Source organism: Lycium ferocissimum, unplaced genomic scaffold (genome assembly GCF_029784015.1).
Source record: "Lycium ferocissimum isolate CSIRO_LF1 unplaced genomic scaffold, AGI_CSIRO_Lferr_CH_V1 ctg416, whole genome shotgun sequence".
Classification (NCBI taxonomy): domain Eukaryota; kingdom Viridiplantae; phylum Streptophyta; class Magnoliopsida; order Solanales; family Solanaceae; genus Lycium; species Lycium ferocissimum.
This window is the reverse complement of record NW_026725589.1, coordinates 99,964-112,489: the sequence shown is the minus strand read 5'-3', so window position 1 is coordinate 112,489 and position 12,526 is coordinate 99,964. Positions and strand designations below refer to the sequence as shown.

The 12,526-nt window shown below is 33.9% G+C and overlaps 1 protein-coding gene across 2 annotated transcripts; it reads right to left on the bottom strand.

Annotated features, from left to right (window-relative positions):
- Window positions 1-1,469: 1,469 nt before the first annotated feature.
- On the bottom strand, window positions 1,470-4,594 carry LOC132044315 (protein SET DOMAIN GROUP 40). Of its 2 annotated transcripts, XM_059434804.1 has the most exons (6): window positions 4,391-4,592; window positions 4,144-4,294; window positions 3,209-3,340; window positions 2,916-3,056; window positions 2,415-2,681; window positions 1,470-2,135 (listed from the first exon to the last, which is right to left on the bottom strand). In XM_059434804.1, exons 1-6 carry the CDS (start codon window positions 4,528-4,530, stop codon window positions 1,488-1,490), a joined length of 1,479 nt encoding a protein of 492 aa, XP_059290787.1. In that variant the 5' UTR covers window positions 4,531-4,592; the 3' UTR covers window positions 1,470-1,487. The 2 variants fall into 2 exon arrangements, with proteins under 2 accessions (XP_059290787.1, XP_059290788.1); XM_059434805.1 differs by lacking the exon at window positions 3,209-3,340 and having other exon boundaries at window positions 4,391-4,594.
- Between the last annotated feature and the right edge of the window lie 7,932 nt (window positions 4,595-12,526).

Below are 12,526 nucleotides of genomic sequence, written 5' to 3'. Positions count from 1 at the left end.
AATACATACAAATACATTCGGTCATGTCAACTTTTCTTGCAATTTCACACCCAAATATCTAGTGATTGTTCACATAAATACTTTTTTCCAACAGGAAAATGGTAAGAAGAAGAAGAACAAAATTACTTGTAGAGAAGAGGAAGAAAGAACTGGTTCAAGTTAAAAAGGGAAGATGAGGGAGGCATAATTAAGAGGATTAAAAGATCTGACAGTTGAAGTTTGAAAGGTATGTCTTCTGGAGAGTTTTGAAACGGTGTTTTCATTTCTACATAAAGAGATGTCATTAAACCTTAATTGTTTTAAATTTAAATAAGAGGGAAAACCAATAAAAATAGAGGAAAATTTCAAAAAAAGGAGAAAAAAGATAAATGTGATTCTTGGCCATAGAAAGGTGCCACATTACTCTCCTAATGCCTAGCTTTATAATATATATAGAAGATTTTTTGGCCTAAACACAAGTGCTTAAAAGCATTTTGTATCTCTCTCAAACATCTTTTTAAACTCACAAGTTCTCAACAAGTCATTGCAATTTTCAAGTTTATCTACTGCATCCTTGCAATTGTTAAAAGCAGTTAATTGGTGAGTTGGGTTCTAAGATTAGAATCTATGATGGGTTGTTGCAGAAGGGACTGAACCAAGTTTGTGACTGGAGGTGGCATTGTCTTGTGCTATAAAAAGAGTCCAATTAGTAACTATTAACAAGATTGTAAATGTTTTCCTTGTAAAACATAAAAAGGCCATTTATAGAACGTTCAGGTTTAAGGTCTTTGGACACAACTCGTCATGTAAACGTTCCATGAAGAAGAGGGACAACCATGGTGTATGTCATATGTCAATTAACTAGATTACCTTCTTAGATGACTTAATAATTTTATGAAGGTGTCTATTTTTTGTTAAAGGGATGATTTGCACAAATAGGATTTTTGGGTGCCAACGTTTGCATTTTGGTCCCCTTAAAAAATGGTGCGAAAATAACATTTCCACCAGAATTGGGAGCAAAATCCCGATGAGTTACCAGAATTTCTTACTTGATATTGGGCAATACTTGTCTTAACAAGAAGTTACAGTAATCGTGAATAATAACCTTTTCATCATAATCGTGAGGAATGGCATTCAATGAGTTTGTGATTTGGTGGATGAAAAATATTGCAACCTGAATGATTTTCCATTTTGACAGTTTAGACCTATGTTTTCGTTCTATAAAAGTTTCATCTAACCTCTTGATTTCCTTACAAAATTGTGAAAGGAAGTTCTAAAAGCAATCAGTGACGCGTGCTAGTTTAACAGGGGTAAAGAATAACTGCAACGTAAAGAATAACTGCAACGTTTTCCTGGACTTGTCACCATTCAAATTTCCCACCATACCTACTCCGAAAAAGTTGTTCATCCCTGCAGTTTCATCAGGATAAGGTGGTACTGTCTGAGCCACAGTCGAGTTTTCTCATCAATTTATCAAGGGAATCCAACACGAATGCAAACACACAATCTCAATGAAGATTTCCTTGTATTGAATCTCTTTGGGATATAATATCATTAATTATCTCAGTACAATGTACAATGCAATTGCAAAGTATCTTTTTGTAGTGATACCTCCACAGTATAGCTAGTTTCCATCTCTCTATGGACCTTCTAGCTATACTTGACATAGCACAAATTCCTTCACTGACCAAATTCTTGCTTTTAATAAAAGCACAAAGCTCACTAGCAAGTGTTGGTGGCATCTCTTTAATCTCCACAATTTGATGTATATCTTGAAATTCATCAAGGATGGCGAGCAACTTACAGTCTTCTTCAGTAGTTGTTGGAAGAATGTCCAATATTGTTCTGCATTTCCTTGCTAGCCATCTCATTGCAACAACTTCATTCTCTGTTGAAAGTAGGTTTCCCGAATAAACCTGGTGTACAACAGACCTGCGACTGGTTTTAGGGACTGCCCAGAATCGCACTGTTGATAGCAGTGCAAAGGATGGTTTCCCATCTGACTGAATATACAGTAACTCATTCTCCCATGAGCAGAGAGAATACATATCTGGTTCTAAAGGTATAAACGCCTTATCATTTGGGTTGTCAGTCAGAAGAAATCCATAGTGTTGAAGAAGCTCCAAATTTGTGTAGGTTCCATAGCTTAGAAGAACCTGCAGTAATCAATCAAGCTAAAGGCATCAGTGCAACTCTTTCAAACTAGAAACATAATGCAAAATGAGATGGCAAACTGCTTTGACAATGACACTGCATATTCAATGCGACACAAGCGTTGTTCATTTTGTAGTTCTTAATTTCTTGAATATCAAGTAGTAGACCACCCTCCATACACAACTTATTAATGGAAAAGAACCATTTCTTTTAAATTTACTGAATGCCGCACAAACAGAAAAGAAAAAGTATTCTAAGGAAGGAAGTTTTTTAGGAATCACCTGTTCTCCTTTCCGGTAAATTCTTCTAGCATAGAAGCGGTATGAAGAAACGTCTTCCTCATATCCAGCATCTATTAGCCTATGGTCAGCGGCCAATTCAGTTTCCAATTTAAGTGGACCGTCTTCCTGCAAAGAAAAGGCCTTTCCAGCAACCCGATCTTCAGAATTAGAAGTCTCCTCTCCAGGTGCTGTGTAGTTGAAGAAATCTCCCACAGGGCATAAACATCCAGCTTCATCCCAAGGTATATGCATGGTGCGTGAGGATATCTTCAGGAAGAAACTTTTTTCACGTTAAACCGTGAAAATAACAAGCAAATTCACAGACAATGAGTGCTCAAGTACATCGTGAATGAAGGCAGACAAAGAGTGCTTGATGCATCACGAATCAAGCACAGCATAGGTATCTTCCAATGAATAAGTCTTTCTAATCAGAAACACTTTAACTAAAAAATGATAAAGATTTATTCCAAATTAGCACTTGTGAGTTTACTTGATACTTACAGAACCAGAGGCCCAGAGCCATGCCTTAAGAGCCAGGAGTTGTGGCTTGAGCTTGAGTTCATGCATAAGCACATTCGCTTCGTTCCACTCCTCTTCAGCCTTCCGAGAAGCCTTTTGTGCAGCCCAGATGGCATCATCAATCTAAAAGCATTAGAAAATTTTCAGATGAAGGCTTTTAATGGTGAGTTTCAGTCAACTATGATGCTTTTATGATATAAATTAGCAATCCAGTGAACAGAAGAAGTGCTTTCCTACTATGAAATACATTTTAACTTGTAGGGATTGCTACAAACTTGCAACGCTTGCATCTCGAATTTCCCAAAATCCGCAAGTGTGTCATAGCTACGGGGGAACTGCCTTAGATAGGGCCACCACCGAGAACTTTTCCCCTTGTTCACTTCATTTAAAAGTGCAACAGCCAATATCTGCGGTAAAAATAAGCTCAAAAAGCATAAATATCAAACTGAAGGAAACCATCATTACTCGCCAAACATATCACAAAGAGCAGGGCAAGTGGAAGCACTCTGACTGTGGAGATTTGATTCACTTTGCATAACCAGCGCTGCAAAGCGCTTACTACAAACATTTGAAGAAACTGCAGATTCAACATAAAGGTCCAGCCTTTCAATACATCAACAACTCGTAAATTGAGTTGTTTCAAAATTGTATCACTTTCTTAGGGCTGGCAAAATGGTTAAAAAGAACACGTAACCATCTAAACCGACCCATTAAATATGGGTGGGTCGGATATTTTACCTGTTTTTGTTTAACCCATTTTCGACCCGCCCGTTTGCCACTCCTACACTTACCAAAGCTTTTTCAACACTTAGTTATCAAAATTTCACTGAGCACCATTTTTTTAGTTAAAAAGTGTTCATTTCAGAACATAATCCACTCTCCTATAAATGTAACAACAATTTAACTCTTACCATAACATCTTATACAAACTAAATAGAACATTTAAATTGGGGCAAAGAGTAGTAGCTTAGTGAACAAGAAAGGAGAAACTTTAACCACCAGAGCTTCACCAATTTGCTTCAAGAACAACTGTAGATATATAGCTCCATAATCTCTTACATTCAGTTCATATGTACCACATTTTCAGTAACACATTGAGTTAACTTTACATTACTAGTTGATCATACAAAACTCCAAACACATAAAGTTCCTACCTTTAGTCCAAAAAAAAAAAAACCAAGTTGTAATTCATAGAATAAAGAAGAATCACCTGAGTAGATGAGAGAGTAGGGTGCTTCTTCACAGCAATGGACAGCACCTCATCATTCATCATAAGACTTTGACTAGTCATTAATGCTCCCTTTGGAACACTAAGTATCAATTCCCCTTTTCTAATATCACGAGCTGCTTCTAAACCTCTCCTACAACAATAGGAAAGAAAAAAAAAATCATTCATTCATCAAATCACTCTGCATATAAAAAAATCAAGAAAAGAGTCGTGATTAATGTATATATACCCTCCAGCTTCAGGGAAATAAGAGACAAAAAGGGAGTGTCCCAAACATGAATCTGATGAAGTTGAAGGAGTGTCTGAGATTCCTAGTTCTGTAGTCCATTTCAAGAAGCTCTTCAGGTTCAATGCTTCAGCTTCATCCATGGCGGCTTTGCTGTGAGCTGGGCTTTTTCGTTTCTTTTGTTGGAGAAAATAATGATGAAGGGCAACTTGCATTACTGTTTCATTAATCATTTTTTTGCGCGGATTGCCCTTCTTTTGGAGTGGTCTTAATTTTACCGCCCAGTTCCAAAATGTAATGATCTTCTAAAAGTGGGCAATTCGCAGAACTGTCCTTTTTCTGGGGTGGTCTTTAACTTTTGTCCCTCAAATTGGTGGTCTTTAATTTTTGGCCTTTGCTTAAAATTCATGGGTTCCGGGGGCAGGCTCGAACCCCGCTCAGTCAAAAATTTAAAAAAAAAATCACAAGACAGAGTTTAAAATTTCACTGCTTTCCTTTTAATGGGCAAACTTTTATGCGGACTTTTAGTTATGCTTAACTAAAAGTCCGTCTCGGTGGGGGCTTGTGGCATATATTTTATTTTAAAAACTTGGGGTTTTAGCGAAGAAAAATTTACTTTTCGAAATCAAGACAAACTTTTGCCCTTCGTTAATTGGGCCTTATTATGGGCCGGTAAAAATGTAATGTTTGCCATTGGGGGTCTTTACTTTTAGTTATTTTTGCCTTAACTAAAAGTGTTCGAACCCCATAAAAAATTTTAAAAAAATCATAAGGCTTAAAATTTAAATTTCGGAACTTTTCCTTAAGCATAATTAAATAGTTTATTTTATTTTTACTTTTCAGGCAAAGTCTATGCCTTAAAGAAAAGTTCTACCTTATACCTTAAGAAAAAGTTTCGCCTTATGGGACATACTTTTGGTTATGCCTTAACTAAAAGTCTGCCCCATAAGGCATAACCAAACTATGCCTTAAGGAAAGGGATTCGCCTTATGGGGCGGAACAGTACTTTTAGTTATGCTGCATCCGATATAACTTTAGTTTTTATGCCTTAAGTGAGAAAAGATACATCCGCATACACGGTACTTTTAATTATCTTAGGATTCGAAATTATTTTTTTATTTTATGCCTGAGCGAGGGTTCGAACCCAGAACCTCAGGTATTTGCCCACATTTCCAAACGAAGGGCAAAACTTAAAGACCACAAATATGAGGGACAAAATTTAAAGACCACCCAAAAGAAGGGCAATCCGCGCAAAAAAATGTCTAAAAGTTGTGATTTTCACAAGGAAAAATGACCTACTAATACTACTTAAGACATATTACAAAACATAAGGATATTTTTCTTTATTTACAAAATATACCAATAAAATTACGAAACCTAACGGATCTGAAAAATTAAAAAGCTCAGTCCTTCCCTCTGTCTTAATCTCATCCAATCTATATAAAATTTGAGGAATTTCCAGCCTAGTTGAATATCTCCTTCTATACTCTTCGTCTTCCGATTCTTTCTCGCCTTCTCCTTTGATATTTATCAAAGTTGTTTTCCTCCACTGACACCTTCGCGTTCTCCTTGTCAAGCCCAAGAATGTTCATTTTTATATACAGGGCACTGTCGTCCTCTTTCACATCCCATCCTCTCCTTGCTTTGTCCATTTTTGCTACCATTCTAGATTAGATCTATTGCTTCAATTGAATTGATATAGGAGTTTTTAGTTTGAATTTATTGAGTTTTGGATCTTTCTTACATTTATGAGTTTTTTGGGTTATCGATCAAAACGCAAACCCTACTAAAACATTATTCTCTCTAACCCGTATATCAGAGACACATTGCTCAACAAATTAGAGAAATGGAGATGTAAATTAGCTTTTTAGTGTTAATTCTCTTTCTGTACATTTAACAAGAAGAAAAATTTGCACTAAATTTGTATTAATATTGTAAGAAAATTATATACAATGTTGTTGTACTTGTATTAAATTTCATATGCATTTCGAAGCGAGATTCAAAATTGTATTAAATGTGTATGAATATTATATGAAAGTTGTATACAATATTGTTGTAGTTGTACTAAATTTGCAAAAACCTAACATAAACTTTATTCGAATTTTATATATTTATATACATATTTCATACCATATTTATACAGTTTTCAAACACGAAACATATGAAAATTCTAATCTTTGAGCGAGATATACATATTTCATACAGTTTTCAAACACGAAACATATGAAAATTCTAATCTTTGAGCGAGATATACATATTTCATACAGTTTTCAAATACGAGACATATGAGAATTCTAATCTTTGAGCGAGATATATATATTTTATACACAAATTTTGAGCGAAATTTGTATGCCTTGAGCGAAAATATTCATATATGTTTTGTAAACTAAAAAGTATCATTATATTTTGTAAATATACTCTATTCTTATGTATATATACGTCATTCTCCTTTTGCACAACTATGATCTTGTCTTAATGCATATGTTGCCCCCAAAACTTGCCCTTTTTTTCATTTTGATACTTCAACTAAGTGTTATTTTTATTAAACCCCCTGAATTCGTCCTTAAGTGTGTCTATCAAACCCCCTAAATTTGATTTTTATTAGAAGCAAAAATTAATTGGGAAATGAAGGTGGAGTAATATTTTAGACATGTGGTAATCTATTTTTTAGGTCATGGATGTGTCAGTTTACATGGTTCTTCTCTTCCACCGCCATCTTAATTAAGAGCTACTCTTTTTCTCAATTGCTCTCAAAAGATGACATATATATATATATATATATATATATATATATATATATATATATATATATATATATATATATATATATAGCTTTGAAGATGGAATACTATGTAAGTCGGATTATGTTTGATAGACACTTGAGGATGAGTTCAGGGGTTCAATAGGAACAACACTTAGTCGAGGTGCCAAAATGGAAAAAAAAAAAAAAAAGTTTAGGGGGTCACATATGTATTAGTTTTGACCTCATTGAATTTTTACAGTTAGAACTTAGCAGCAAATCTTGTGAATAGTAAGGATTTTAATTAATGGACGAAACTTACCTTTATCACAGATCCTGGCAATCAATACTTGCGAATTGTTAGAATTTGACCATAAATTTTAATAGATCGTCATAACTTATTGTTATAAATTTCGCCATGCGATTTTGCTTCAAAATTGATCTCGATTAGTCCAAATCAATTATTAATATCCCAACTTTTTCTTAATGATTAGATTCAACTCAAACTTTCAAAAATAAATAAACCTACTTTGTTTTCTTCGATAAAGTTTTTCTCAAGCCCAATAAAACCTAACAATGATGTTCTTCATTTTTGCTCAAAAAAGCAAATCCAAATCATCAAGGGTGGACAATATAAGCTCAAAGAAACATTAGCCACTCAATCTCGATTACAAATAAAGTAATGAAATTTTCTACAATATATATCTCATTCTTTTTCGATTTTAGTTGAGTCGTGTATTATTCTTGCAAGAAGAAGACAATGGATAAGGAGTTCTTCAAAGTACTACTTCAAAAAACATGTAAATTAGTTGAGTCGTGTATTATTCTTGCAAGAAGAAGACAATGGATAAGGAGTTCTTCAAAGTACTACTTCAAAAAACATGTAAATTAGTTGAATCGCTTGGCGGGAAAATACTACTTAATTACCTACTTCAACTTCAGACAATAGCCAACTTACTTGTTAGTCCAAATGGCATCTAGCTGCTAAGGACTGCAAATGAATACAGTCAATGTGTCCATTACAGTGTATACAGTATATTCAGAACAATATTGAATTTGATTTAAACTCTGAATATAAGCTTAGTTTGACACGAAATATAGCCCAAACTCAAAATATAAAATTAATGCATAAGTTTTATTAAATAAGTATAATTGTGTCACTTTTTTTAGTACATAATTAATTTAATGTAATTGCAGTTTAATTATATTTTGTTTATAGATTTTCATAATTATTAACGTTTGTTTGTCAAAATATTTATGAGGAAATAAATTTGGTAGGAAAAGTAGCAAATATCAGAAGGGCACAAGTGATTTGATATTCTATAAACTAACATGATAAAGTATGATAATTAACTCGTTGAAGATCATAAATTGAAAATTATTTGTTATATTTTTATGAATTTGTGAGCATGTGATTTTTAATTATAAGATGGAAATAGATTTGCTTTGGTGTTTAGTCATGCTTTTTTTTTTTTTTTTTTGGTTGGCAATTAAAGATTATATAACTACCAAGTGTTGCAATATAAAGCAGACGGTGAAGTCATACCAGGCTTGTCCCTTCTTAGTGTAACAAACCTTTCACAACTAAGCATCCAATAACCAACCAAGATCATAAAATACATATAGAATCAAATAGCCTTTGATTTCTCCTAACTCGAATGCAAAGTCCAGTCTTAATTTGATGAAGCAAAGATATCCATGGGTCTGGACTTATTTTGAAATACTCCTGCACTCCTCTCAATCCAAATATTGTATATCACAGCAGCAAAACCAGCTTTTAAGATAGTTCCTTATGGATTCTTGCTCTTTGCCTGTTGTATCACCCATCTACATTCGTCGTTCCAGCTTCTAGTGTATCCGTGTCAGCTCAATCGGTCCTTAGTCAAGGCTTTATGCTAGTCAAATGTGTTTTTTAACCTTAATTTTAGACAAAATTCAATAAATAACCTAAATCTTAAGTTATTCATATATGATAAAGCTACAAACTTTAAAGATAATCTATTTTCACCATTAAACAATGTCATTCAAGGGGTCGTTTGTTGTGAAGGATTAGCAAAAATAGTCTCGCGATAAAATTTTAGTTCCTCCTTATCCCATGTTTGGTCGGAGTAAAAATCCGGGATAACTAATCCCGGGATTGTAGCCTTATTTTACCCCCGCTTGAGGGTGAAATAACTAATCTCGGGATTAGTTATCCCGAGATAAGTTGTTTCCCAAACAAACCAGCCCTCAAGAAGTAAAATGTTGGATGTTTAATTCAGAGAAGCCTATGTAGAGGGACATATGACGTAGGGCATGTTTAAATGTAAAGTAAGATCTATAAATGCTTCAGCTGGAAAAGAAAATTTGGCTCTAATAAATTACGCATACCTAGACATTAAAAAGTTTTTTCACTAAGTTATCTTTAATTTAATATTATCAATTTTATATGGATTCTGATAGTGTATAAAAACTAACTTATCGAAATGAGGATAAATTTAACTATATATAGGGAGTATATAAATAAGAAAATGACAATTCTAATTTCTTATTTTCCTTCATCTAGGACTACTATACCTTTACATGAAATTTGCACTTTAGTAACTTTTCAAACCCAATGGAGCCAAATTAATTAATTTATATAATTTATAACTTGGATTAAGAAAGTTGTGTAAAAATGATGCTTTAGAAAATACTGGTAAAAAACATGATAACTTTGTCCAATTATTAACATTTAAAAAAATTGATTAGATTAAAATTGCGAAATGATATGACGTGCATATTGAACAATATATAGTAGCCTAAAGAAATGCAAAATAAATACATTTTGCGTTATTTCTTAAAATAGTTTAGGTCATAGAGAGATTTAATTTTTCAATGGGGGTGCAAATATATGGGAGAGGTATACAAAAAGTCATTACATATTGCCAATTTGACAAGTATACAATGAAAAGGCTTGAGTCCTTTTTTAGAGCATTGCTGCAATTTTTAAAAATAAAAATTACTTAGTCGAACAAACAGGTCAAACTGTGTAACTACACCCAATTTCAATTATCCGGGTGGCTTTCCAAACAGGACCTTAGAGAATCCAAAATATATACGTCAAAGATGGCGTGCAATCAACCTCTCAAGGACTAATTATAAAATGTCATATCAGTGAAGCACTATTGGATCCTATTACATAGTACTCCTACATTTCACGTCACTAACGCCCAAATTACACCTTTAAAATAGGAGTAAACGGTCGTTGTCAAATAGAACCTAACAAGGTTGGGGTCGAATCTCATAGAGAATACAATGAAGAAATAAATTCGGTAAGTATAACGCTTGGCTAATAGTCTATATTTCTTGAGACGAGAATGTATAAAAAGTTTGGTTTTAATGTTTGTCATGATCATTTGTAAGAGAATGCTTGATTTGTGATTAACAATTTCTAAAGGCACTAAGGTTGTGGTTCCAATGGAAAGTAATGCAACTGGGTATTAATCCAACCCCTTCATATGTGTATGTGCGATTAAATATGGGATACACAAGTTTATCAAGAGTTTCTCAACCAAGGTGATAAATGTCATCACTAAGCTTTCTCAAGCCTTAGGATGTGGAATATGAATGAGCACCCATTTTATTTTAAGTAACTTTCCTATCTCTAGCTCAAGTCATTAGATGAGGTTTAAAAGCCTCAAATTCTTGCTATTTACTCTTTTCCTAACTTCCCCTTTCTTTCTCAAGTAAAGGAAAAATAAATAGGCACAAATCATGTTGTACACCATTAAATAGCATTAAAGAACAAAGAGTAAATAGAAAAGCATACTCATAAATGGGAGTTGAATGCAAAAATTCAATCACATAAATAGCACATTTGGTCCCACAACCTTAGCTAAATGATTTAGCTACTCATACTCATTAAATAAAAAGTAGTAGTAAAGAGAATATTCATGGAAGCTTATAATAATGTTAAAGAAGAAGATGACAAAAGGTGAAGAATCTTCTCTAAAAGTTTCACACAATAATAGTATTCAATGCTCTCATTAGTGCTAAAAGACAACTAAAACTGAAAAGTGAGGAATATTCAATAATGTGCACAGAGCACTAGGTACAAGTATTTATAGAGAGAGGACAAAAGGTCAAATTTCGAACAAATATATGACTTGCGATCCAAGTTAGCAGTCGCAACTTGAGTTTGCGACCGCAAAACACTCAGAAATTCTTCTTAGTCCTTCTGAAGATGCGGCCGCAACTTGAGTTTGCAGTGCCAAATCTGCTTCGTTACTTTAGGCAAGTAGCTTGGCTCACTGGGTGTTCGAATCTCCAACATGCGACCGCAACTCCGAAGTTGCGGTGCCGCATTCTCGTCACAAGTTGATGATCTTTTCTCAGCTTACTGTCATTTCCCTGGGAAAAAGATGCGGCCACAAGTCCACTTTGCGGTGCTGCATATTGACGACAACTTTATGGTCTTTTCTCTTTTTGTTCCATTTTGTCCCTCTTTTGTCCTCGACTCACAAAACCTGAAAACTCATAAAAACAAACGAAAACACGAACAAACACTTGAAAACCTACTCAAAAAGTATAAGTAGTGGATGTAAAAAGCCGTAGGATCCACGACTTATCAGTCACTGCCATTTTATGAAGGGAAAAAAAAAAGTCACTGCCACTTTATAATAATCCTTGCATTTTGAAATTTACTTTTTGAGATCCTGATGGGATATCTGGCTAGTTAGATGGTTAAGAAATGACAATCTTAATTGTACATTTATGTGTCCCTCTAGCGGCGTGCTTACCTTATATACGATTAATTCTACACCAAAATATGTTATCGCTTTTTAATTAGCGCTTACCATATGCACTTTCACTGCGTTATTATATTTTAATCATATGTGCCACTTTGTACAAGTAATCAATGTGACATTGAATAGATTTAAGGAGAACTAATATGTGACAGAAACAAAAAGAATGCTTTTGTAGAACGACGACGAAAACAACATCCATACAAATACACAACCATCTACAATTAAACATTCTTGAAAATAAAGTTGACGTTTTCCCGAATTGATGCTGGTTTTATTAAAAAAAAAAAAAAAAACTATTTTCATTTGCAAATGCGATTTTTAATTATAAGATGGAAATAGATTTGCTTTGGCGTTTAGTCAAATGTATTTTTTTTTTTTTTGGCAATGAAAGATTATCTAACTACCAAGTGTTGCAATATAAAGCAGAGGGTGAAGCCACACCAGGCTTGTCCCTTCTTAGTGTCATCCGAACAAACCTTTCACAACTAAGCATCTAAAAACCAACCAAGATCACAAAATACATATAGAATCAAACAACCTTTGATTTCTCCTAACTAGAATGCATAGTCCAGTCTTGATTTGATGAAGCAGCATATCCATGGGCCTGGACTTGTTTTGAAATACTCGTGC

Bases quoted from the DNA above. Each gene is read 5' to 3' on its own strand.
- LOC132044315 (XM_059434804.1), bottom strand. From the start codon at position 4,530: ATGGATGAAGCTGAAGCATTGAACCTGAAGAGCTTCTTGAAATGGACT. The intron at 3,341-4,143 runs GTGATTCTTCTT...TTTTTACCGCAG, and splicing joins CTACTCTCTCATCTACTCAG to ATATTGGCTGTTGCACTTTT. The intron at 2,136-2,414 runs GTGATTCCTAAA...TGATTACTGCAG, and splicing joins TTTACCGGAAAGGAGAACAG to GTTCTTCTAAGCTATGGAAC.